Source organism: Ambystoma mexicanum, chromosome 8 (assembly GCF_040938575.1).
Source record: "Ambystoma mexicanum isolate Mex_15411 chromosome 8, UKY_AmexF1_1, whole genome shotgun sequence".
Lineage (NCBI taxonomy): Eukaryota > Metazoa > Chordata > Amphibia > Caudata > Ambystomatidae > Ambystoma > Ambystoma mexicanum.
The window spans coordinates 1,041,211,900-1,041,239,488 of NC_090929.1; the positions used below are offsets into that span (position 1 = coordinate 1,041,211,900).

Below are 27,589 nucleotides of genomic sequence, written 5' to 3' on the forward strand. Positions count from 1 at the left end.
CCATTGTTCCTGCAATTCTCAACAGCCATGGAAACTCCACTTACGTTCACAAGGAAGAATTATACTTTAAAGTGTAATTTAACATGAAACACAACCATTTTTCACATACTTTAGTTCTTTAAGTTCACGCACTGCATCATTCTTCTGCTTCCTCATGTCATCAAGGTTCCTAAGAGCCTCTGCAAGGTCACTGACAGCACGGTCCCGCTCTCGCCTCAGGTTGTCACAAAGTGTCCTGGCAAGTAAATGTATTACACGTGAGAAAAGAAAAATAACCTTCATGGAGATTTTGGGGTAGGGGGCAGTTTGAGAAGTAGGAAATGTAAAACCAAAGAAATATATCACACCATTAACAAAATCAGGTATCCAAACTGGCAAATTCCACATTTTGCTTGCGCATTTTACAATGTAATATGATAGCAAAGAAACCATCATATGGTTCATAGCATTCACTACATTTATCAAACCCATAATTAAAGCTAGATGTAACTACAGGAAGGGCCTACTGTATGTAAATAAAGCAATGGTTTCTTCATCTAGAATTGCCTCTGAAAAGCTCTGAGTAGTCAAATGTCCAGGACTACAGCAACAGTCTCCTCCATACCTTACCCACTACTTTCATCAAGTCCTCACAAATAATCCATTTGATACCTGCACAGAGTTAATCTTTACCAACTCCACCCACACTTCCCCTTAAAAACACAAAGATAGCCGGGCCACTATGTAGAAGACATCACTATAAATGTTACCCATTTTACTATTCCAACATTTTCATCCTGTACGTTTTTTTTAAATAAAGAAATGCGAGTACAATTTAGTAACAACCAAGCTAAAAAAAAAAAAAAAAGATGGAAACACTTTCATTGTAGAACACAGTTGATTAATCTCATTTATAATTCACGTTGTAGGAGGAGTAAAACAGTTCACCATGATCAGCAGTCATACATTAAGTTAATGAGGGCCTACCAGTATGTATAAAACTGGACAGTTTCCCTTAGATGGCATGTGTGTGTGATTTGTTAGCCATTATTGATCATATCTGCAAATATCAAACCAGATCAGGAAGATGCTCCAGCTTTATCCAATCCATGACTAATGGTACTCTTGCCGAATTTCAGAAATAAGAAATATAAATGTTTCAAATCTGAGAACCAAAAGGACTTATATTTTGAACTGAAGCACTCAACAGTAGTATATAAGGATTCTGTGGCATGTCCACATATGTAATTCCTTTAATAACCCAATACCATGCCCCAGATCTTGGAACATTTAAGGATATAAAATGTTCCTCCTGCACCACATATTTAGAAGCATCTACCCGTGTAACCTGGGGAAAAGCTGCGCAGTTTATACAGACATATCAAAATATGTCATACTTCATATGCTATTCAGAGCCTTACACTGAAGATGTAAAATATGGATTGCTTTCACACCTCCTTCAAAATGATCCCTTCCATAGTCTTTAGTTTTGAAATGGAACAAGTTACTTACCTGTAACTGTTCTCCAGAATGGGTCTGGCAAGGTTACACATGCTCATGAATATTTCATGTCATCAGACTGGCAATCCTCAGTAAAAATAAAGCAGTCTTGCTTTAAAGCTTAAATTCCTGCCTTTCTCGTATTAACCAATCACTGACTCCTGGGTCATATTGCATCCATCCAATGACAATCATCTCCCTAGGCCCCAACCCAAGAGGCCATCTTCAGATTTGGTAGCATGTGACGGGACCGTATGAACCAAGAAGAACCTAAGCAGGAAAGGAGGGAGAGTTTGCATGTGAATCCATGCCAGACCCATGCTGGAGAACAACAGTAACAGGTAAGTAACTTGTTACTTCTCCAGGCGTGTGCGCCTTTGCCCGAGGACGCCACGGATGTTGAGCTCCACCGCCAAAGGCATGCAACCAGCCACCATATGAAGAGCATGAGGGTTGGTGGTAGGAGGTGGTTGCGTAGCCCTTAGACTGTCTGGATTTACCTCTGGATGGCCGAAAGGATGAGGGTCGTCGTTGCTGTAAGGACCCCAGCGACCTAGCCGTCTGTGTCCATTTTTATTGCTTGCAACATCTCATCCACCACCTTGCCAAAAAGGTTATCTCCATAGAATAGAGCAGATCGATGACCTTCGATTGCACATCCGGCCTGAAATGGGTGGCCTTAAGACATCCCTGTCGTCTTAGTGCCACTCCATTGCCCATCAGGTGAAAACCCCAGTCTGCCACGTCCAAAGCCACAGTAATGGCGTGATCGGAAGCTACTCCCCTTCCTGAAACAGGGCTAAGGTCTCTGTTTTCTTGTACTCTGGGAGGAAATCCAGGATTGGACCAAGCTCATACCATAATTCCCTGTCATAACTAGGACATTGGCAACTTTTACTGTTGAGTTGGCGGTATAGATAATACGTTTGCCCATTGCGTCCAGCTTCTTGCCGTCCTGGTCTGGAGGAACCAAGAATATTGAGGATGGGTTGGCCGACAGTTTACTTGCTGCGGCTGAGACCACCAGTACCGGGGACGGTTGGGATCTTAGGCATTTTTGTGTCGAATCCAGGACCCTATACTTCTTCTCCAGCCTGTGCCGTCTAGGTGGGACGGGATTTGGTATCTTTTTAAGGGCTAGTCCCTCTTCCCATGGGTCATCCAGTAGTGGAATAAAAGTCAGTCTTCCTGGAGGATGCCAGTCTCTCATTCAGGAATCTCTCCTTCTCCTCAGGCACCAAGTTGAACATGGTAGATGCCCTTGACAACATGGAGTGGAAAGCGCCCACTTCATCTAGAGGTGATGTTCTGGGGGGAGTCATCTGCACCCAGCGGCAGTCCGTCTGCCATTATGAAGTCGTCAAACTCATCTGTGTCCATTGCTGTATCCTCCGCCGCCATGTCCAAAAGGGCAGCGGATCACCCACTGGTGCCATGGAGGGCGTGGTCTGCTGCCTCAGTGCTGGTGGGTGCGGGGGGGGGACCTATGCCTTTGCCATGATGGGCCCTGCTCAGGGGTGGGTTCCACTAGAGCCAACTGTGGAGATCGATGTATTTTGGACACCAGGGTGTGCAGTGTAGTAAGACTATCCAGAGAAAAGTCTCTCACCCGCTTGTTTGGGGTTGTCAGGGGAGCACCTCCCGTTGGTCTCAACTGACTAAATCATTCCCTCAGTGGCTATCCCTCACCCATAGGGTTGTCACCTTCCTGCTCCGAGGAGTAGCCTACCTGCAACTGCTCCTCTGAACTGTAGATCTCCATGATGGATCCCCTTGCTCTCCCTTCAGATCCAGCCTCTGGAAGACTAGACGAGACTGGAGCCTTCATCGACTGAGTAGTCGGGGTCGAGGCGATCGTGGTCGTGGCCGGGCCGTAGTAGCCACCAGCAGGGGTGGTAAGGTAATCCTTGTCCAAGATTTCATAGTCAACGATGTCGAAGAGATCGTCATCGACAGCGGTGCCTTGGCGGGGCAACCCTGGACACAGTTGGCGATGACGAGGACCTTGTTGTGGATGTGGCAATAGACGCCGGTTTCGCCGACTGGGATCTAATTTTGTGACTAGTTGATGGCTCCGCCGTTGTCAAGGACCTAGATGCAGGCGTCAATGAGTCTTCCTTGCGAGTGTCCTTCCTTGGCCTATGTTTTGACAAAACGCCATGTTTTGAAGTGGAAGGTAACCTTTCAGACGACATACCACTCACTGGCAGGTTTACCGTCGACTGTGAAGGCAAAAGTGAGCGAATGTACTCCGAACTGAGACACTCTGTCACGGCGGCCCTTGTTAAGTCAGTAGCGTGACGCTTTACCTTTTAATGGATCTTCAGTGAGGGATCATCTTCGGCAGATCTCAACCTCTTCCCAGAGGGAGAACGTTCCAATGGTAATCCTGACCTGGATGCGGCCAGTGCACCCCTGCGGGTATTGTCTGTGTCCCTTTTCCTCCATCAGCCAAGCCACCAACCTACAGTAACGGTCCCGCTTTGTCTTGGCGCGGAAACCCGGGCAGATTTCACATCAGTCCTCGTTGTGCTCAGGATGTAGACAGTAAAGGCACTTTGTGTGCCTGTCTTGCACGTAGACGTTCCCCATCAGAAATTGTTATACTTGTGGGCTGACACTCGTTCCAGAGGGCAAGCGTGAATGAGCCAGTCATGAATCCATTCTCTTTTGAGCGAACAGCCACCAAAGTCAACAGCTTAGTGTAATGCTTAGGGTCCAAGGATATGCTGTAAGGGGGGCATGACCGCCGGTAGTAGACGTTTTGAGCTTGCAATGGATTGAGACATGAAAGTAAGCATCCAGGGCCTGAAGCCTGTCCTGAAAGTCTATGGGCCACAGAATCTGGGCAAGGTGACCGTCTTGCACCTTTCCCGGACGCAGACCCCACATCCTCCTATGGCACCATAAAAAAAAGGGGACACCAACCCTACCACGCACTCCAAGTTGGGTACTATTTAAATTCTGGCCTTCCCAATGGGTTGTGAGACTGTTCCATGTCATTTCGCCAACCCCCTTTTTTCAGGCGGGTGTTTTGCCACGGAAGTTTTGCCGAAAAAGTAAAAAAAAAATGTTTACATTATTTTTGGTGGCACCCCACCTTAATTTATTTTTTTAAATTTCGTGCAGGAAAACACCCGTCAGAAAAACTGGTGTCGGCAAAAGGACGCAATACCTGTGAGACATCCACCAGACATAGGGCATCTGGGTGAAGGAGAGAGGGCGGATTGGGGTGGGTGAGGTTTCCCAAGGAAATGAGCTGTAAGTTACAGGCACCTACGGAGGTGTTCACCCATTTTGGGACAAACGGGGACACACCCACATACCAAAGTAGTCACCAAGTTCAAATGTAAAAAGGTTTTGGAACTGGGTGGAGTAAGAGACTATTGAGGTAGAAACAATGTCCTACCTTGGTGGGTAATGTGTACACTGATGCCTACAGGAGGGAGTTTGATACTTATTCCTTTGGCAAAGGGAGATGAAGGATTGAAATGAACGAGGTGAAGCAGAAGGCTGCTGACCCTTAGGGACTTGGCGTTGTCTTTGAAGACGGAGATAAGACTGGCGACTTGCCTGTGTCTGAAAACCTTTCCAGCAAGCACAGAAACCTATCTGCTTTTAAACCGAAAGGATTTGCATCAAGATGGTTAGGTTGGCATCTGGATTTAACCCATATGTAAGCATCTAGGTGTGCCCTCTGAGTAGTCCTCAATGTTCATTAAGCATGCCACAAAATGTGCTCTATCAAGTTTAGACTGTAGAATCGGCCTTTCACCCGACTTTCATTTGCGAGGGTAGGTTGTCAGCCACCATCTTTACCACAAAGTGTGTTAGAGTACGAAGACATAGTGTTGGAGGCATTCATCTCCCACTGCACAGATGAAAGAGGTGAAACCCTTCTGTCCCAGGGTGCAAAAGTCTTTCTTTGCCCATCAGATGCCTCCTGGCGCAGAGTCCTCAGCCAGCAGACTCTACAGAGAAGGCTGGTGGATAGGAAACCTGGGTCCCAGGGCACCAAGTGGAAGTTTGTGGCCAGATTCTCTGCAAACGCTCAGGTAGACTTTAACTAAACTGCCAGGATAGGATCAGCAATAACAGCAGTGAAAGTGTCCCTTTCGAAGGGTCTTGCTCCAAATCATCAGTAAGGTCATACTGAACCTCTCACCTAGGAAGCAGTGATCCACAAACAGCCTACTGCATTGGAAATGGTCCCCTGAAAGAATGCTTTGGGCTGCTGTATATATTGGAGTTTAGGCGAGGTATGAGCGACAGCGGCACCCCATAGAAGACATGACCGGCCAGACCCTTACACTGATTGTAGTATTCCTTAGGGAAATCCTCAACCTCACCTTCCTCCATGGATTGCATTGTACAAGGGATTGCCTCTGCCCCCATCAAGTAGATGTCCCATCTTAAACAAAAACACAGGTCTGAAGGTCAGGGCAAACACTGGCTCTCCTGCATCTCCATAAGCGGACTGCTGCATGGGTCCCCGGTGCAGGGACTATGACAGTAGAAAGCATTGCTGCGCAGGCTGAGAGCATAGCAGTTCCAAGGCCAGAGATTTGGATCAACCTCCCAGGCATGTGGTTCCTGGCTAAAGAGATGCTTCAGCTGCCCTGACAAGGGACAGTGGGACTTTCTCCAACACTAGCAGTGAGGCTGAAATGCTGCAGCCTCAACAAAAATGTCAGTTTTCTGCAGAACTCCTCCCACTGCTCCAGAGTATGAGAGATGGTAGGGAATGGTATCTGCAGAGTATTGGTGATTCTTTAGAGCCCAGAGCGGAATCCGTGGAGGAGTGGTGACACACTTCTTAAGAAAGAAGCCTGGGACCTCAGGAAATTCTACAGTGCTTCATCTTTTTCCTCATGATTCTTTTGTTTCTTTAGACTTCTCTAGTTGGTGAGTTTTGGAAGTAGGAGCGGAAGGCTCATAAGAAGGAGGCAATTTGGTGGGGCTCTTCCCACGCCTGAGGAAATAAGTTAAGAGGTTTATCAGCAAGTCAGGACTACCATGATCCATATTTGTCAGGACCCAAGACACAAAGACTGCACATGCATCGCATGCGTCAGACTAACATGGATTTCCAGTCCATGAAATGCTCAAAGAGGCATTTGGGGGAAGACAGAACTCTAGTAAAATTGCTAGAACCAGGGACAGGTTCCAGAAGCCGCATGCCTAGTGTTTGGGGGAAAAAAAGTAGCTGAGTGGCATGGGGCACATGCAGCTCCAGATATACTTCCCAGGATAGCACATCTTGACTCATGGGATGCAAGGATGCAAACAAATAGGCGCAGTGCAACCACTAGTAGCTGAAAAGGTTTCTGAAGCCAGACTGACATCCAGAGGATATTGCGAACATGAAGAATCTGTGAGAGGAAGGAATCCATAGAAAACATAAATCCAATGAACACCTCACTCTAGAGGCCATGCTGATTTGAAATTATACGTCCACACAAAGGCCTTTAACCACAAAGTTGCTGTTCCTCATTTTAAAGAGAAATTACCAACATGAAAATGTAAACTTGCATCATTCTCCAATGTACTGATGTCCCAACCATTGACCTAGGAAAAGGAACCAGGGGGCACGGATGGCAAACATTTACAGCCGTAGAAGCAGTCACTTCAACATGGTGTCACTCACATTGGGTTACATTTGGGAAAGCACCAACAACTAGAATGGCTCACCCTTCAACCCCAACCCCATCAGTGCCACAATCTTGTTGACAGCCCCCTCTGCACCCAACTTCTTTACTCCCACCCTTGCACCACACTGGCAGCAGGAGTGAATAGAAAAAGGTTCAAGGTTCCCAAGCTATTTCAAGAAATAACGAATAGGCAGTGGAAAGCGAATCCATACGAAATCCATTGCCTAATTGTAAAAACTGAACAGACACCCCCAAGGAATACTGGAAAAGCTTTAAGGAAATGCCAGATGGCAACGTTTTGGAGCAGGATAATGGAGCAAACCAGCGGGGAAGCTTGGGTATATTCTCATTGCGCTAGTGGTGGGAACGCCCTCGTGGACCGAATTCCAGAGTGTTGGAGATAACAGAGTAGGATTAGAATGCGTGTGTGCATTTGGCCTCTATAAGAAGAGAGGGGTCAAGAGGTCGTTTGAGTGTTAGAGACTCGCTATGTTCCCAGCTGGCCTGAATTTGTCATAGGCTTTCATTGCATAATGATGTCGGAGGTGTTGAGGCATAGTCTGGTGTAAGTACGTTTAATAATCAGGGGACCAACAAGACCGAATTTGTCGTAATCATTGCTGATGAGTGCGGGCGGCCATGCGTGCGGCCAGTGTCCACCAGAGGGGTGCATTTATACGTACTGTGAGACAAGCATGGTATCAAGAGAGACACAGACTCAAAAGTAACAGTTTAAAAACCTTTTTCATCAAACTTTGTGAGGTTGGTGTAATGCCTACCTGGCCCTAGCTCTAAGGGGATTGTTCCCTCAACTGATGCTTCTAAGGCCGTCAATGTCTGCAAGTCCAAAACCAAAGTTAGTATGTGTGCAAACCTATGCTTGCTCTCACTTTTCAACCAAATGTTATAGGGGGTCTTCTTAAAGAAAAAATGGTGACTCGCAAAAAAGGAAATGTGAGGAACCGATGGTTAGTGCATGAAGTGTACCAATAAAAGCATTGGTACTGTGACCCTTAGGGAGTGGGGTAGGGGGGTGACAGACTAGGCAAGAAGGGAGCAATGTGGAAGATATTTTCCGAAGGTTACAGCCATGCGGAATGACAGCCAGTTGAGTTGAAACAGATTTCAGTTTAACAGTAACAGCTATCAGGTGGAGACGTGTGCAGTCATTTCACAAAACAGTTCTGGAATGGTGCAAATGGTTGCAAAAAGTAGTGGAACGTTTAGCAGTAAAGAATAAAAGTAGCAGAATCTTACTGCCGACTGATCCCGCTCACTTCCTCCACTGCCAATAGATGTAGTTCTGCCAGTTCAAAATAGTTCAATTCAAAAAGGGTTGCCCTTGGAATCTTCCATGTAGGGCTCTTGCAGTAAGTCAATAGAGTTCACAACATCTCTGGGTCTCATGGGGTTCCCTTCCCCAAGCTTTGACTCTTCCAGTTCCAAACAAAAAGGTCTCTCAAGTTTCCCTTGCCCAAGTCTAGGCCTCCCTTCACGAAGATCAACAATGTCTTTTGTGGGCCTCTTAGGGTTTGCTTGCTCCAAGCCTAGGCCGCTCTAGTCTGAAACAAAAAGTTCCTCCTGTCAGGATGTACCTTTCATTGTACAGTTATATCACAGGGGTAGTATCAGAGACTTTTAGAACGCTGGGCTCTTTGGTCTTGCCAGGCACGACCACTGAGGCCTCGAACCCCTCCTTATTCTATGGCACCTTTCCCTCTTCTGTGCCTCTTTCACACTGTCCTTTTTCACTTTACTGTACTTCCTGCAGACCTTCCTTTCCTGTTGTGCACACTTGCACATTCTTTCCACCTTTCTGTGCCACTTGCACACCTCTGTTTTTCACTGTGCTCTCCTGCACCTTCATTTTCCATTCAATGTGCCTCTTGCACACACTGCATTTCTTTTGGATCGCTTGCACACACTCACTTTCGGGTTGTTTCACCTTCGCTTGACTGTCCGTTTTCCTTCTCATTGTCTCATTGCCGTCTGTTTCAGGTCGCTTGCACCCCTCCTTATATTCAGATCTCTCCCAGCCACCCATGGGTGTTTCCACACCTCTAGCGCACCTTTTTATTGTAAATATTTTGTATTATAATTTTTTAACAAATAAACCACATAGTATTTCCATCATATTATTCTTGTATCTGTACTTCAACTTCATCTAACACTACTTAATCCCCGCCACCAATGTAGCCTATGTAGCACATCCCTCTTTCCATTCACCATCACATTCCATCTGCCCCTCACTGTGCGGGCTCTGCTTCCTCCTCTTCTCTCATTTAAAAACAATGTCACAGTTAGCGCTATACATCGCTGGATATCTATTCCCATTTCAGCTTTTTAGTCTCTCAGTGCCTTCTCCCACACCCACGTCTCTGCCGTAGTCCATTTTTCCAACTCCTTCCACCATCTGGCTATGCTCAACTATTTGGTATCTCTCCACCTCATAGCTATACTACGTTTGGCCAGTATGTACATCAAGTTTTTGATTTTATTTAACAGATTATCTTTCACATTCCTCTTATAACGGCACAGCATGCAATGCTCTGGTGTCTGGATATCTAGCTCTATGCCTCCCCGGGCTTCTTGTGCAACACCCCTTCCAGAATCCCTGTACTATCGGGCATCCCCAAAACATTGGTAGGAGTCCAGCGTCTACCGCCCTGCATTGGGGACATTCCTGTCTATTTGCACCTTTGAATGTCGCAATGGCAGCAGGTGCGAGGTATGCTCCCTTTGTGATATACACTTGTATTGGCTGTAACCTGGCATTTCTCGAGACCTTCTTATGGTACAACGTTATTTCGTTCCATTCTCTGTCTTCAAATGTCTTCCCCAGTTCTTTTCCCCATTTCTCCCTACACTAACGCTGTTTGCAAAGTTTGGTCTATCAATATCTCGTTGATCCTAAAATGGCATGGCCTTCCTCTGCTACATTAAGCAGTGTCTCAATTTCTTCACTACCTATAGTCTCCTCCATGCAGCCTGCCGATCTATCGCACAATATTTTTGTTACCATGTTGTGCAACAGGAACTGGCCTGCATGTATGCCCGTGGCTTCTTGTAGTTCAACAAACATCAACCCTCTTTCGTTGTGCAGGTCCCCCGCCATGGCTACACCACACATTTCCCATTTTGATCGCCCTACTGCCTACTTTCCCGTCTAGAATCGCTGCTTTCAGGATTTGTGGCTAGAGCGGATCCGCTAGCCTCATCTCTTTACAGGCCCTTTTGCAAACTTGGATGCCCAATTCCACCAGATAAGGGTGACTAATACGTTCCTTCAGCAGGGATCCAAAGGCGGTCCCGTAGGTATCTCTTTTATAACCGGTTGCAGCAGCGCAGTTTCCATCGTGGGGTCCTCAGCCATCCACTGTACCACATATTGCAATTGGCATGCCAGAAAGTACAGCTCGTAATTTGGTATCTTCAACCCTCCCTGTTTATACGGCCTTTGCAGCATGCTCAGTGCCACCCTGTTCCTCCCCTACTGCCACAGGAACCCCCTGCATTGTCCTTTCTAGGTCCCCAAAGAATTGCCTAAGTATATTATACAGGACATTCCCGAAGCAATGCGTGAGTCTCGGCAGTGCCACCATGTTTAGTAGTAGTAGCACAGCCCTGCCCATCACTGACAGGCGTAGCTTACGCCAGAACTCCAGAGATTTTACCAACGCTTGTTTGGCTCTCACTGTGTTAAATTTGTGTTCCCGTTTAGGGTCATGATAGATGCTGCCTCCCAAGTATGTGAAGGAGTTCTTACTCCAGGGCAAAGGACAGACTGGCAATTCCCATTCCGCTACATCTGCCATTACCACCAGAAGAAACAAGTATGACTTACTCATATTTATTTTTATTCCTGTTATACTGCTAGAGTTATCCAGTACTTCCAGGATGCATGGCAGATTTGTCAGCGGATTGCTCAGATACCTCTAGCGCACCTTTTCCCTCATTCCGCTTTGCTTTCTTCCCGCTTTCGCTCACTGGGTTCTTCTTTCCACAACATGCCTGCTCCTGCCATTCACACGCGACTGAGTTTCTCTCTGCTTCATGAAACTCACCAACAGTAGCGTGGTGCTGGCGAGCAGGTCAAATAGGTTTGGGTCGAGGTCAGAGTCTCACCACATGCCCCTCAGACATTCAGAAGACCTACACAAGTCCAAGGGGAACGAGCAATGGCCTAAACAAGGCCGATCGACTGCCTTCCGTACCGGCTTCCTGGAGACAACACTCCCTTGCCATGCTGCAGCCTCTCACACACCGGCCCAGCGTCTCGGCGCCCCGCACTCCACCGCTCCTTCTGGGCTGCTCTTCTTGCAGCCTTCTGCTCCTTCGCCTCCTGGTTCCATCCAGCAACCCCAGCTCGCTCAGTGATTCTGGCACAACCACCCTTTTTATACTGCAGTTGAAAGTCAATTGGAGTCCGGTGTGCACAGTTGGGGAAAGTGCCTGACCTTGCCTGACTATTAGTGGGACAATTCAAAGGTGTTAGATGGTAAGCCTCACTTTGTATCCCTATGTTGTTTGTATGGGTAATCATCATTGCTCCTGGTCGCCTCTTCTTCGTCCCAGTACTTATTGGAAATGGGCAGGGGGAGATGGGGTGTGAATGGAAATACCCTATTAAGGCTGAGGGAGAGTGGGTGGGTGTATATTTGGAAACGGTGAAATATCATGTCTCGCCCTTGGGTATTCTCCCAATCCCCTTTGACACGCCACTCAGGTGATCCTTCCTCGTTTGTCCACCCCCAGGGTCCGCATCCAAAAGCAACGGCCCTTCCCTGGCCACCTGAATGGAAGATCTCAGGGGAGTTTGTGGGAGAATATCGTCAGTTTTCTCAAGGTACCTGCAAAACCTAGATGAGTTATATAGTTATTCTATCAGGCAATGTCATCCTCTGTTGATTCTTGCAACTGCGACAAAAAGGTTAGCGACAGGATATGTTTTACAGACTGCCACTAGAAGAGCACAGGCTGTACGTTCAAGCTCTTTCAGGTGGTGAGCATGGTGAAACTTCAAAGACAGGGTGTGTGCATTAAACCTTCACAATTGTTACCTTTACCATCAGAGGCCAACCCTATAGTGCATCCAGACACGATAGTCGGCCATCCCTCACGTCCTTACTGTGCAATTCAGGGTAAGTTCCTGATTGTGTTCTGGAGCAATACACGAGAAACCCCCACCTGCTCTTCTGGCGCAAGACATGGCCATGGCATGCAATCCTCCCAGGACAATGCCTTGCCAGACATCACAATCTGAGTGCAGCGGTGCAGTCGTTCTGTCTCAACGTTGATTGCGATTTGCTTGTTTTCCTGACTTTAACATGACTGGTGCAGTGCCTAATCGATCTTGTGATGGCCTGTGCCCAGCTAGTGGTGTTTGAGACAGCCAAGGTAATGGTTGGTGTTTGAATAGTGAGTGAGGTCCGGGCCGCCGCGATAACGGCTGGTGCTGGCTGGTGGTGAATGTTCAAATGCTTGCATTGGGAGTTGGAAGGTTAGGGATTAGAGAGGCAATTGAAGTTAAGGGTTAGAAAAATTACATATTTAAAGTGATTTTAAGATGTGAAAGATTAATGCTACAGAACAAGCAGAACTTCGTCTACTACGTAGAACTGGCTGAAAAATGAGATGTACCTCTCCATACTTTTCAGAAAGCTATTTACATATACCCCAGATGGCTGGCATGAACTTGCAATTATTTCTGCATTTATTTGGTAAAGGAAAACAAATTAGGTCCAACTAGTAAATTTACTTTTTTCAAAGCATTTTTAACAGGTCACCATTAGGAAAGGTAAATGTAACTATTGTAATTATTAGAAACAAACATTGTTATGATTAAAAGTCTGCTACCGTGTTTTGAAAGCAGTATAGGATTAAACATGAGTCTTAGTTGTAGGTTGATAAGCAACTAGCATGGCAAGAAATTTACCGTATGCTCTCTCTCTCTGCAACAATCTTGTCTCGTTCTTGAAAGGCCCAGTCTCTCCTGCACTTGGCTACCTCAGCCTCCTGTGAAGCTTCCTTTAGTTCTTGTGTCATTGCTTCGTACTGCTTGCGCAGCATCTCAATCTCTTTTGTTGCTCTTTCCATGTCCTGTGTTGCAGAATCTTGTATCTAAGACCAAAACAAAAGCGCAAACAATCTTAACATGCTTCTTCATGCATGTATAAAAGTCCTTCTCTCATCCTTCCATATCAACAGCAGTGGACAGCAAAGTGTCAACTCAAATGAATAGGAAAAAAAATGATCCAACACGGCTTGCACTTATTCCATATTTTTTTGTATACCTGTTGAATACAATTTCCACTGTCAAAATAGCTATTTTTTGCGGAGAATTTAACATTAAAGTTCAGTTTGCTTGTACCATGGGGTAATAAAGTGTTGGCACAAAATGCAAGTTGATATCTTAATTGGGCTAACAAAAATAATGTATTTACAAGCTTTTATAACATTGTGACTGCTTCATTCCATCTCTGCCTGAAGAGATGTTCGAAAAACATTGCTTAACTTTAAGTAGTCCCTTCTGAAATTATTTATCTGTGCAAGCCTGTGCACTGCTATGGAGAGTCTTCAGCAGAGATGCATGCAGTCCGGAAAATGTTGGTCTTCATGTTTTGAAAGGCAAACAAACCAAGGTCGCAAATAATGGTTACCCTAATTCGATATAAACATGTCATATATATACATATGCCAGTGAAAAAAGTATTGGTTAAAAAAAAATAAAAAGTTAAGGTGATCAGATTTAACACAACATAACGCCTAAAATTCTGCAATCGCACTAATGGTTTAAATTTCATACATTAATAAGCAATCGCAATACTTCATTGCTAGGAAAGTACCCGATTCAGGTAAATCGATTTAATTTATTCCAAACAATATATAACAAGTATATGTAGAAGTAAAGAAAAATGACAATAGAAAGTAGAAACACGTTTAAGAGTAAGCGTTATGGAAATAGTCAATGTTCACATTTAAATGTACAATTCTCCTTACTGTAAATTATCTGAATACATTCTTTTCTAAATGACATTAAACTTTTTATATATTTTTTTTTTAAATCAGATACAAAAAAGTATCTGCCTCTGTGCATTGCAATGGTATATAATCTAAGAATTCGGAGTTTGGTTAATATACCAAAATAAAATCAGTTACTTATACTACATAATTACATATATAGAAGAAAATAGTATAATATTTCTAGTCATTTCTTTTGAAAATAAATTATGATTTTGTATTCAAATATGTCAGATTGCCGTCCAAAGTACATAAATGCTTTCATACTATTCTTCATAATAATGGTTGTATGTACTTACAATTGTATTACGTGCATTACATTTAAAGAAACAAGGGTGGACTACGTTGTATTGTGTAAGTATGAAATATGTATGTACATATATTTCAAAATGTATTTAATCAAACAAGTAATATCAGTGATGTCAATAGTGACGCCATCAGTGACTCCACCAGTGAGGTGATCCTTGTGGTCATATGCAACAGGGGACACATTGTTAAGGTGGGCTTGCTCGAAAAGAGATTGCTGAATTTCAGGGGTTGTGTTTAGTGAAATGTGATCTGGCTAAAAACATAGGACACAGAAGAACATTGTCCATCTTTCTTCGCGCCTCACAATTGGCCTTGGACTTGTGAGCCTGCACCCCGCCAGGAAGTGGGCTCAAATACCCTGACGCCAGCGCGCTCACCAGGAAGTGAACAGAAAGTGACTGTTGACTGTGTCACTCTGTTCGTTTCTCGCTCAAACCGCGAGCAGGAGGAAGGATTTTGCTGTTACACATCCCGTGTTCTGGACCTGCCCCTCCAAGTAATTTGCTCGCCCCCCTGCTCCCTTGCCCCCCTGCTCCCTTTTGCAAGAAGCAGTCTAAGTCAAATAAAAAAAGTCTGATAAATTCAGATGAGATCCTGGCAGATGTACGTATATTCTACGAGAATATACCGAGTGAGGATAAAGGTAATTCATTCACTGGAAAAACAACAGGAAAAAAAGTAGCAAAGAGTGATAAAAAAAACGAACGAAACGCTGCAGACAAGAAAAAGTATAAGTGAATATATCACAGATAATAATAATGCAACTACATTAAACATGAGGGACACAATTAAGGCCTTGCAACTAGAAAAAATGGACACAACTAAGATGATGGTGTGTGCTGCAAATATGTGCGTCCATAGTCCCATTGAGGATGATTGTCTCTGATGACTTTAAAATTGTTGATCAAGTAGCAAGTCCTACCAAAATTATTACTAATTTATAGTGTCATGATGTGACTATACATAAATGTATACTTAGTCATAGAAACCTGTTTGAGAATATAGGATACACGTGCAAAGAAATATGCATGCCGAAAGAGAAGTATGAACAAAAAACGACCAAAGAAGCAGAAATTAATAAGAGGGATTTGTGTAAATCCAACGAACAAACTAATTTAAATAATAAGAAACCTGCAATTGAAATGCCGGTGAGACCTATCAACCAAGAGATAGCCGATGGTTATTGGCAGTGGCTTCCATCAGCCTTCAAAGCCCATTTTGAAATAAGTTCCTGATGTCCCTGATATACTTTCATGGAATACCCGAGGAAACTCGCACTAGTGACGAGGGACTATTCGATAACAAAGACATTTAGAGTCATTGCCCTACAGGAAACCTGGCTGATTGTGAAATAGGTGGGTGTAGTAATCATGTTAGTACTGCTATGCAAGGACTTAGAGGCCGGCCCAAAGCCGGTCTTCTAATCTCTAACAACCATGGAGTGGGGTTAGACATCTAAAATCTACTAAAATGGTGTTAGTTGTGACGGTCACATGTACGATGTCAGCAATAGACAAATTTGTTCTTGTTAATATATATAATCCTCCTGATGCTAAATGCAGTAAAGAAAATATAGCCACGCTAACTAAAATTCTTGTCGAAATTGGTAATACCATGCCTTTGATCATTGTAGGCGACCTTAATGTAAGAATTAATTTTATGGCTAAGGTTGTCATAGAAGAAATTTCATCTGAACCAATACACGAAAACATTAATAATAAAGGCGCTAAAGAATGGGTAATGTTGTTAAATACATTTGAGCTAATTGTTCTAAATGGAAATACCCTGGGTGATTTTGAGATGAATGTGACTCAGATCTCTGGAACCAGTACGAGTACCTTAGCCTACATGATTGTGAACAAATACCATGTTCTTGGGTAAATGACATGGCTGTGAGATGCAGAGATGAAAGTGATCAACTCCCATTCTACTTACTGTTGTCCACTAAGATGACTACGAGAGATAAACATTTTTAAAAAAATAGAGATATTGGTGTAAACTCAGCAGGGAATAGAATAAAATGGAACCCAAGGAACATAGACAAAGGCAATGCTATTGCCCAACCCCTGTTGGAGCAGTTTATTGAAACATTTGACTCAAGTGAAATGCATGATGCAAATAGCACGATAAATATGTTTGAACAACTGATAGAGCAGATAAGGGATGTTATTAGCACCAAACGGAGATATAAGACGGTATACGAAAGATGGAACATAGAACATCAAAAGACATTTGATAAAATTATACAATTAAAAAGAAAAACTCTTAGAAAGAATATCCGAAATTGTATTAAAGAGAATGATGTACAGGCCATAAATAAGATACACAGGTGTAAAATTGAGTATAGAAGATGGTTGAAATACCACTTAAGGAAAAAAAAGTAAGAAATATGGCTTTTGCTGGCACATGCATCAAATAACAAGAATAGCCAAACTATGTGGGATATTATTAATGAGAGAAAAGAAAATCCAATCCCCATTAATTGTGTATTAGAAATTAGATGGATCACCCATGTCATAAATACAATAGGTGCCCTCGGGAGCGATGAAAATGAATATCAGTTTACAAGAACTAAATGGAAGGGTAACTATACATTAGATTCCCTTCTCACTATAATTAAAAAACTTCCCAAGTCTAGAGCTGCAGGTCCAGATAGTACCTGCAATGCTCTATTTCATCAGTCTCACGAAAAATGGGCCAAGGTCCTATACATTGTTTTTCAATGGATAGGAGTGAATGGGAGGATCTCTGATACGTGTAGGAAGAGTATTATATTACCCATCTACAAAAAAGGTGACCGTAAAGATCCGGCTAACTATAGGCTGTTAGCCATGTTGGATATCCCAGCAAAAACTTTTGGCAAGATTTTGCTGATTGAATTGAATTAGTGGATATCCAGCTGCAGGATTTTACCGGAATATCAATCTGGATTTGGATGTGGATCCTCTACTGCCCATAACATAGCTATTTTGGGAAGTGCTATTGAATATTCCTGGCGGAATCGAGGGCTGCCAGTGTATGTAGCCTATATTGATTTCTCGGCAGCCTTCGATACCATTGCTCGAAGTAAACTATGGGCCAAACTAGAGCTCTGGGGCATACCTGGCGGGCTGTTGTACATGATACAGCTGCTCTACCAGGAAACCTCTGAGAATACGGTTGGATGCTGAGGGGAAACTGTCGGAAAATATCCAGACGTTACGTGGTGTAAAGCAAGGGTGCAATTTAGCAGCTATCCTGTTTAATTTATATCTGGCAGACTTCCTTAGAAATGTTACTAATGTACAAATAAACAACATCAAGCAAGGAAATTTTATGTTAAGGTGGCTGGGATATGCAGACTCTTATTATTAGACTATACACACAAAGGTTTACAGGCAAAATTATATGAACTGGAAAAGTTTTCTATAGTAAATAATCTTATCAATATTGGAAAAACTAAAATCATGAGGTTTGTGATGAAACAGCCTAACAAGAAAAGGTAGAACGGTGGGTGGTCATTGAACCAACAACCGATTGAAGTGGTTAATGAATATAAATATTGAATAATAAACTCGCATGGAAAAAACATTGGTCCGAAACTAAAAGAAAATGCATGATTGCAACAATGGCATTAAGCATGTTTGTTGGAAACCATGGCAGTTTTTCGGTTGAAACAGTTGTCAAATTGTACTCGGCTAAAATTGTCTCCTGTTTGATCTATGGAGCTGAAATTTGGGGAAACAAACTTGGAAAGGAGCTAGATAAATTTGAGGCAAAAAATGCTGAGGATATTGATGCGAATGCCTAAAAAAACTGTCCTATGAATATATATTGTTGGAATGCGAGATAACTAGTGTAAGAAGTAGAGTGCAATTGTCAACAGCCATGCTATATGTTAAATTGACTCTGTTAGCTAATAATACTTTTATGGTGCGAATGATGGAGCAATATGATGTGATTGATACTAAAACTGATTTTGCAATGATAGATGGAGATCAACGTACCTCAAATGGATAAATAACTAGGGCTTTTGTTGGCTGCTATACTCTGTGGCCCAGATAAAACGCAAACTGAAAAAACTAATATGCGATATTGATCGAGAAGAATAGTGAATCTGGCAACTAAATCTAATAGTGGGGTATTTATAGAGCACTTCGTATTAAGCGCGACTAAACCTATCAAATGACGTATCCTAATTGCTCCACCATTCGCTGGTATTTGTTGTTCAAATTTAACTCCTGTGATGTCATGGAAATACTGGGTCCAAAGGTGGGCATTCCTCGAGAGACCAGGTTTTGCCGTCTCTGTGGAATATACACTTTAGAATCAGCACACCACATAATGTGTGTGGAAGTGTAGACAAACTACGTAGAAAATCATTGATGGCCTATGATAACTCAATGTATACTTGTAATATGCATATTGTGTCTGGTCCTAGGTCTGGGACCCAAACAAGAGGCAGATGGAACTTTTCCTAGCAAGCAGCTGTTGTCGAGAGTGGAGAACAGGTTTTAACGAGTCCAGGGGATGCAGAGAACTGTAAAAAGGGGGTCTTTGACCCACATGGGGAAAACACACCCCAAACTTGGAAAAGGAGATATACTAACTTGGCAAACATAAGCTACCCGCATAGACCTTGGCAGGAGAGTAAACCAAGGCTGTAAAAGAGGGTAAAAGCAGATACAGAGAATTGCGGAACTGACCAAGTGATGGCGGTCTGGGATCCTTACAGGGGGGAAAAGCACCCAGAGTACAAACAGAGGAATACAAGAGTTGCACAACACCACTCAGGGTCCTTGGCAGGAGAGTAAACCAAGGCTCTGGGTTAAGACTGAGGTCAGACGGTGAGAAAGAGACTGTCGTATACTCTACTTGGCAGGAGAGTGGACCAAGGTGGAAGTGTTGAGAAAAGGAGGTCAAGGACCTCAGCATGGCTTGGGCAAAAGAAACCAGGACACTTTTTCCTAGTTGTGGAGTGCCTCGGAATCCAGTGGAGGAGTCACATTCCCCAGTGTTGACCTCCTCCCATGTGGCCAGGGGATGGCAGCCGCTACCTGATCCTGGGGGCAGCTGTATGAGGGAGGATCACATGCTAGGGAACAACTACCCGGGAGATATAATGACTTCACTGAACGAGGCGTACCATCTGCCCCCGTTCACATGAGAAAGACCCTCTAATGCCCAAGACCTTAATGGCCTATGGTCAACTGTCTGTTCCCTCTTTGAGAGGAAGTAAAGAAATCTCTTCCCCCATATTCTTTAAGTCAAAAACCTATTTATGACCTAGACACACAAAACTCAAATAAAAACTCTTGTTGCGTCTGATATACCTTTGTGTGAAAGTGTTCCCTCATGTAAAACATGGAGCAAAACTACCAACATGCTGTATGTCCAATGACATTTATGGAATCCAACTCTCAGTCACTGCAGTACTAAGACGAGGAAGATGAAGGAGTTGATCTAAGGTAACAGAAGCTCAAAGGTTAATGCTCAGGCCAGTCTTTCCATATCACCTGTGCGTGGACATTTAAAGATGGCAAGTGCACTAACAAGTGTGGAAGTGCAGGAGAAGATGGTGGCTCCAATGCAGAGGCTTTTGGACGCAAGAGATACATACCCGTATGAAGGAGAAGAGGAATCTGTCGAAAGCAGAAGGAGGAACTCAGTGCTTGAGCAGGGGGAGCCATGGAGACGCCAGGAGCCGCAAGAGTGTCCCTGGGCGACTTGAGGCAGCAGGTGTCTTCCCAGATGGTAGACAAATGAATACATAATGGTTGTGAAGGACACAGCAAGTTACCCAATAGAGCCCACACAATAGCATTGACGAATTGAAGAACTAGGAGGTGAGCACAACACCCCCACTGAGAGCAGGACATTTGGTTTGGTGGGAAAAGTCCATTTTTGAAACAAATTGAAGAAATTAATTAACAGGAGAAGGGGTACAGACACTTACTTTTTTGTAATCATACAGCTTTTCATTGTGTGAAGATAACTAGAAGGTCAGATCCAGAGTTGGCAACATGCATCAAGACGGGAGTTTCAGGCGCAATGGGCGGAAGGCCAAAGGGCCAATTATGGGGAAGGATGGTGGTATTCCATGGGATGCAACAAAGTTTTGACCTCACTGATTTTCACTCACTGTGTCATTGGTCCGTCTTGGTGGGCTGCTACAGCCCAATCTGCCGAAGCAGTCACTGTCCAAATAGGGCAGAGCTTTTTTATAAATTGTATCGTGAAGATTGCCAACCAATGGCACCATGACATTTTGTGCCGACTATATTATGCCATCTTTGATGGGTGGTATTTGGCCACGAGAAAGGAAACTCCTGTTCGCATTTGAAAATAAAAATCTGCTTTTCTTGCAGGTTGTGCACTCGACTTGTGATTACTTTCGTGTTATTTTTTGGATTATCTTGGGAGGACTGCACCTTTACATTTGGAGGCCACATTGAGATCTCCAGTACCCCTGAAGAGTTGGGGGCTCCCAACTGCACACCTTGGAGACGTAGCGCCAGCCTGCAGAGATCTGTTTTGTGCGCACAAAAGGCGGTGGGAGACTCAGCATCGATAGAACTCAGAGTTCCTATATATCGCGAGTGTACGCTTGCATATAAACAGTATTTTGGATTTTGTTTGGTTTGTTATTGTTGGTTTAATTTTTTTTAATTGATTAGTAGATTAAGTTGGAAGGGAACTGCTTCATTGGGGGATAAATGGCGCTGTGTAGTATTGCATGCGGTTTTGATATTGAAGGGGACGTCCTGTTTTTCTTGCAAGTTGTGCACTCCATTTTGGATTTCTTTTGTGTTATTTGTTGGAATACCTTGGGGGACTGCACCTCTAAAACAGGTCTACTATAACTGCAGTGGAGACTAGGTAAGATATGCAAGATATGTTATCTACTGATGCTTTGGAAAGATTTATGGTTTTGTCTAAAGCCTAGGGACTGAATTCCAATCATTTACTTCTAGGCTTCCATTATGCAGTCGCTTTACATGTCAATGACATATTTTCCTCTGAAATATGTAGCTGTGAAAAGGATGATTTACACACACAGAGGTCAAAGTTCAGCAACAGAAAGAAAAGTGGAAGTATTAATTCCTGCTCCTCAAACGGAAGAGTCGCTATTTGAGGAAGGTCTAGTTGATCAAAGAATGGCATGGCTTGTAGGCTCGACAGCCAGATCTGCAACAGCTTGAATCATGGTTAAGTGGATGCAGCTCCTGAGCTCGGAGTTTTCTGAGTGGGCGGGAGAGAAGGAAGGTCATACTGTGTCAGGAGTTTTCTCTATGACTCCTATGCCTTAAAGCCTCTGGGTGTAAAGGGGGCTATGCTTTTTCGTAAATATGTTCACTTGAAAAAGCCCTAATTTGTAGAAAATGATCTTCACTATTTATTAGTACAGCTCCCATTCGACAAGTGCATTAAGAAATCAGCTCAACAAGATTGCCATAATGTTCTTCACTCCTATATAGGACGTGTGATGACTCCGACGATGACTCAACATGTTATTTTCTATTAATACCACTCTTCAGCACTTCTACTACTTGGTTTATCCATTCACCAGGTTTCTTCTGGGCAATCACTTCTTGCCCTACAGGTACCCTTGACTACCAGTCTACGTCTTCCACACCACAACAGAAAAGTGCTTCAATGGTAACTTTAAGAATAAGAACAACATCATCATCAGTCTTCTTTGGTATCTCAATATTGGCAACTTTCAGGGAACAGAACATTCAAAGTGTTGTTCTACAAACAATGCTCATCTCCCTCTACATAGCTTCTTGCAGGAGGGCAAGCTGTTTGCCACCTTTCTTGCCTTTCTATTTCAATACCAAAATAGTGCTCAGGATAAAGTCTCTACCTGCTTCTGCCTTGGCTGTGGCAATGTATGTTTAAATCAACCACAGTTATATATGTCCTCGAACCTGAGTCACAACCTTCACAACCCTGGAGCTTAACATACCCTTGTGATATTTGGCAACTTCTGCAAGACTGGTATTGCCTGTTCTTAAATGTCTCTTGGCTTGGATATTGGTTGTATTCTCCAGATAAGATTTGGAAGTGGGACTATATTACTCACTTTTTTTTTTTTTTAAAGTTAAGAGTAAATAATTTTTCATGCGAGTGTCGAATTCCCAGAGTACTTTTTATAAGTGAGTAAAAATATGTTTCAACTGGAAAACGGAAAGCTTTAATGAATCATAATTTCTTTGCACCTAGTTATTCATGCACTTTAACAGATACAGGTTTACTTCTTTCAATCAGGCAGTTATAATAGTTTCTTCTAGTGGTACTACCTGCACTACTGGTCCAAACATATCCATGGAGATGTGTGGGTGAAAGCAGGGGCACAGGGTTCTGTGTGTCAGTTTCCTATTTTTCGTTATGATTATTTGTACTGCCTATTTTTATCTTTTCGAGTATATGCCTATGTTTAGGGAGTAGAAGTGGCTTATACACCCCTTATCTGTAGGGCTGGGTATGCCCGAGATTCTAATGAGGCCTCCCCACCAGGTTGTTGGTGTCTGCTCAAACTCAGATTCTGTTTAGGTTTCTTTTGATTTAACTTCAGCCACCTTTGTATATTTTCAGCAGTTCGGTATTTTTTACGTTTATTAAACTGCTTTGATGAGTTTTCAATAGTTCGGTAGTCTCAACGCTTATTAGCTTGCTTTTGTACATTTTCAATGGTTCAATATTCATAACGATGGTTACAGGCGGCCTGCAGCGGAGCGCCCCATGGTCACTCGCTCATCTGAGACTCACCGGGTAAGTCACTTCCAGGTGCTCCACTTTCTGTTCGCAGGACTACTGGATCCAGGGCTCCTCCCGACCAGGCGCACTCTCTTTGGTCTCTGACGCTTCCGCCGCACTGGTTTCGAGTCACTCTGAAGCCAGAGTGTCTCAAGGTGCAACCAAGCCACCTGTCTACTTCCCTCTGCACAACCTAGTTTCACGGGATAAGTGTTTCCTCTCCACGCTTCCCTCTGCGCGACCTCTGCAGTTTGGAGTTTGAGAGGCATATACCCTCTCAGGACCAGTCCTGGCATCTTCTTGCTCCTCGACTTCTTCCGACCACTGCAAGCACAGCTCGCACTGACTTTTCCAGTCCTGCTCTTCCCTTTTGCCTGCACTTAAGGGGTCCTTTTAAGCCACACAGTCACTTTGGTGTAGGTCATTTTCACTAATTAGCTGACCACTCCTGCATCTTTGCTCCTCTGCATCCCTCTTATTCATCCTAGTACTGAGGGAATTTTGGGACTTGAAGTTCCTAGTGATTAAGTTTGTTTTCTTAACCTCTTCTGTTTTGCAATTTGGATTTCTAATTTCTAAGCTATTCAAAAAAGATATCACACGAATCGGGCATAAGGCAGGTTTGAAATGAGGAACATAAATCTTTGATATTAAGACTTCTATTACTAGAACCCTTCCTCTTATAATGCTTTTGGGAGCTAGAGGAATTTATAACCGTATGCATTTCTTGGATTACAACAGAATGTTTGTTAATTTAAACACCACAAGGCTTAGGACTGAATTTGTTCACATTCAGATGGTCCATTTGTGTAACAATGGAATTCTGATGGCACCAAGTCCTTACATAATGTGGTATTCGTATGATGTCTTCTTTAGGAGAGGTTGAATACTGGGTCTTATTCAACAAGTATCCCTCACTCCCCTGATCCTTTTCTCCTCCCGGGTGATCCTCCCACAGTATACCACCCCCCAAGGTAGGATCGGGAAGCATCGGTCTTTCCCTGACCACCCAGGAGGACACTTTAGGCAGGGTCTCCGTGAAGGATCCGTAGGATTCATCAAAAGAGCGAAAATTCTGTCCGGCGGCAGGAATGTTTTGCTCACCGTAGCATGCAGAACACGAGCTACAAACCTAACCCAGTGTAGCTAAATCAAATCTGGCCAAGTCAAATCTTAGGAAATGCCTCCCTTGTGAAGAGTATCACCGGTGTTCTGAACATTCTAGCTGTATTGACCAGATACTGATAAAGAAAGATGTTATGTAGATACAAATTAGCTACTACCAGAGACATCAAATATGTCAACAGCATTTTCACAGATGTTCTGGAGGCAAAACAAGATAATTAGTAGAAAGACCCAGGCAATGTCCTATTTTATTGGTCTTTAAAATCCACTGTTCTTGTGTTAACGGCCACCACAGTGGGAGAAACATTGTTCCTGATAAGAGGGCGTGGGTACCGCGATTATTGGAACTGGAGAAATATGTATCTCTTCTATCAATGTCAAATAGACTTCATAGAGTCTTTAGATGATGCTGAAGGCAGATATGTGTGCTAATAGGGGATTTCTGCTCCTTATAGGGTTTGCGTTTAAGATGATTGAAGATTTAGGTTGTGACAAGATGGCGCTAAGCGACGTTGTAGCCATAACACTTTCTTTGCATTTCTGCAGGACATACTCAGTTGAGGATGAAACAAAGTATTCCCAAACATGGAAGGTGAGGACTGTCTGGTACATCGAGGTGAAGAGACCCTGCTGAAAGGGCTCTGTCCTCAAGCATTCTGCGCTATTTGCTGCTCGACACATTCTGCCATAATAAATATTATTTAAAAATAACTGCTTCTCTGCAGGGGTACAGGGATAAGTAGGGACTAAAGCACCTACTCAGATCTACACTATGAAACCAACAGTGATCCCAATAACAAAGGTGAAACAAGGCATGACAAATGGTATACCTCTTGATAATGTTGGCTGAGGGGAGGCTAATACTCTTCAGTAGGTGTCTGAGCTAGCACCGTAGAAACCCAAACAATAGTAGAGTAATGCCAAAATAAAAGGAATGTACAGTCACATTTCTATAAAAACAGGGTACCTAAAACACAGATAACCCACCATATAAAGAGAAATGTAGAGAATGCAGACAGAATAGTTGGGCACTCTGCATTTGAAGACTGGGTCACATGGGCAATAATTTCAGCAGCAAATGTTCAAGTCCAATTAAGTGGCGTTTTAAAATGTAGAGGCTGATAACTTCCATCAACAGCGTTTATCAAGAGCCCCTCAAAAGGATACCCTTTCACCCTTTGAAGTGGGCAAAAGGCTGGGTCAGGAGGGGGGCAAAAATTATGTTTTTTCGATAAATAGTGGTGGGGGGGCGAAGAGCAGACAGTTTGTGCAAGTAACAGGGCAATTCCACGGATCTGTTGATAGTCTAGCCTTGGGTAGTAAAGTCACAGAGCCCCCCCCCACTCTTCATCTCCATACTCAAAGCTCAGTTACGTATGGAGAGGGAAGAAGTTGAAAAAACTAGAGGTTTTCGTAATTGATCCCTCACTGAGTTTGCAAAACAGGTTTGCACCACTCGATAGTGAATACTTTTTTAATTTCAATTCCCAGAACAAGGTGGAGCAACTCTTAAAGAAGACGGTGATAAATCAAAAGCAGAGCTCGAAGACCACTAAGGCCAGAAGTGGCTGCAATAGGAGCTGTCCCACCATCCTGAAAACTCTAATGGTCCAAAAAGATAATGCGGGGTCATCAGCAATGACATTGTCATAGATTAGATAGGGCTGGTTCCGACTCTGCGGACCGCCTTACAGATATTGGGAATCTAATTGTAAATGAAATTCGAAATACTTTATTGGAACTCTTAGGTGAGTTAAAAACAAGCAAACAAAGTGTTACTATAGTTCATTAACAATTCCTCTACTGGGGAAGTGACCCAGGGAAAGGAGAGGACAGGCTCATGTCCAGTAGATAAACTCTACAACCTGTCCAATAAGAAATGAGAAAAATAATGTCACAACATACCATCAGATTAATGCGACATACAATGCAGCTCCTTCTCCGATCTCTAGCAATGATAGAGAGCCTTTTTTCTTGGACCAAACCAATCCAGAATGAAGAAGAAATTTGGCACCATTCCCATGGCGAATAGTCATCTCTGATGCGTTCTTGGTCAGCTGAACAACAGGGACACCCAATGGCCAATTGTTATTAAAAATTCCAATTAGCGGCATGACAACCACAAAATGCGCAGAGGTAATTTTCAAAACTTGACCATGTTAAATGTCCCAAGACTTGTTCAAAACGAAAGATCAAGGCTCATTAAAAAACAAATATACACATTGAATAAGATATTTAAAGGGTTGTGTCTCAATAATAAGATCTGACATTGTAATGTGCAAGAGTTTATCTCTCAAGTGGCCCTCCTTATTCAATACAAGTCTTTCTTCGATGATGGCATACTGGCCATCAGTTATCGTACATACCCACCAGCAGGTTCTGCAATCAGGCTTAGTCCTCATGCTCCAGACTATAGCCCTATCGAAACAGCTAACAGTCATTGCCTAATGTTAGGGGAAGCCAGTCCAGACCAGTACATAAACTCTTTAGCTGTCAAATGTGTAACAAGAACAAGCGAGGCACACCCTGCAGGAAATGGAGACCTGGAAGCCGTGGACTGACTGTGGGCAGAAAGTGCTAGCCCCTTAACAGAGTTTCCTTGTAAAAACAACTTTTCTGGAACATTGTGGGCATTACTAAGAATCAACATAAATCGGAATGGGTTGATTTTATCAGGGCATATAACCTAATATTTTTCCAAGAAACCTGGGCAACTGAGCCAATAGCCCTCCAAAAATATTGCTCCTTTCAGATTCTTGCAAGGAAAGGGCCTAAAAGTATATCAAGCGGTGGGTTAGCAGCTTGGGTAGAAACATCTCTAAATTGGGACATAAAAGTTATAGCCACAGAAACTCCTGGTTTACAACACCTGGTTGCATAGACTCCTTGGGGCGATACCCTCCTCCTCTTTAACATATATAATAGACATAGCTCTAAAGCTGGGTCTGACACTGTAGAGAAACTATGATCTGATAATGGTGGATGGATGAGCTGGCCACCAAAAGACACTTACTCTGGTGGGAGGATTTTATTTTTTTTTGCTTGCAGTTCAAGCCCCTTTCTGAATTAGATGCGCTGCGGGAGGAACAGGACAGCGCCTGGGAGGTTCCACATTTAGATTCCTCGAAACCTAGGAGGATGCACCCTCAAGCGATTGGCACGACCTGCACGCTGTATAATCTGGGCCTACGGGCCTGTAATGGTCGTTTTAAGAAAGTTCAATCAGCCAATGCAATTTTTGCAGGCCCCATGTTTCGCTCCACAAT

At 43.5% G+C, this 27,589-nt stretch overlaps 1 protein-coding gene across 9 annotated transcripts in view; it reads right to left on the bottom strand.

Annotated features, from left to right (window-relative positions):
- The window catches only part of DLG5 (discs large MAGUK scaffold protein 5), a 1,559,980-nt gene that overhangs the window by 1,046,144 nt on the left and 486,247 nt on the right, over positions 1–27,589 (bottom strand). For all 9 annotated transcript variants that reach the window (XM_069610999.1, XM_069611004.1, XM_069611003.1 and 6 more), the window contains 2 exons: positions 13,066–13,250; positions 110–235 (listed from right to left, as the gene is read on the bottom strand). In XM_069610999.1, the coding sequence (XP_069467100.1) occupies positions 110–235; positions 13,066–13,250 (311 nt within the window). The remainder of the gene's footprint in view (positions 1–109; positions 236–13,065; positions 13,251–27,589) is intronic.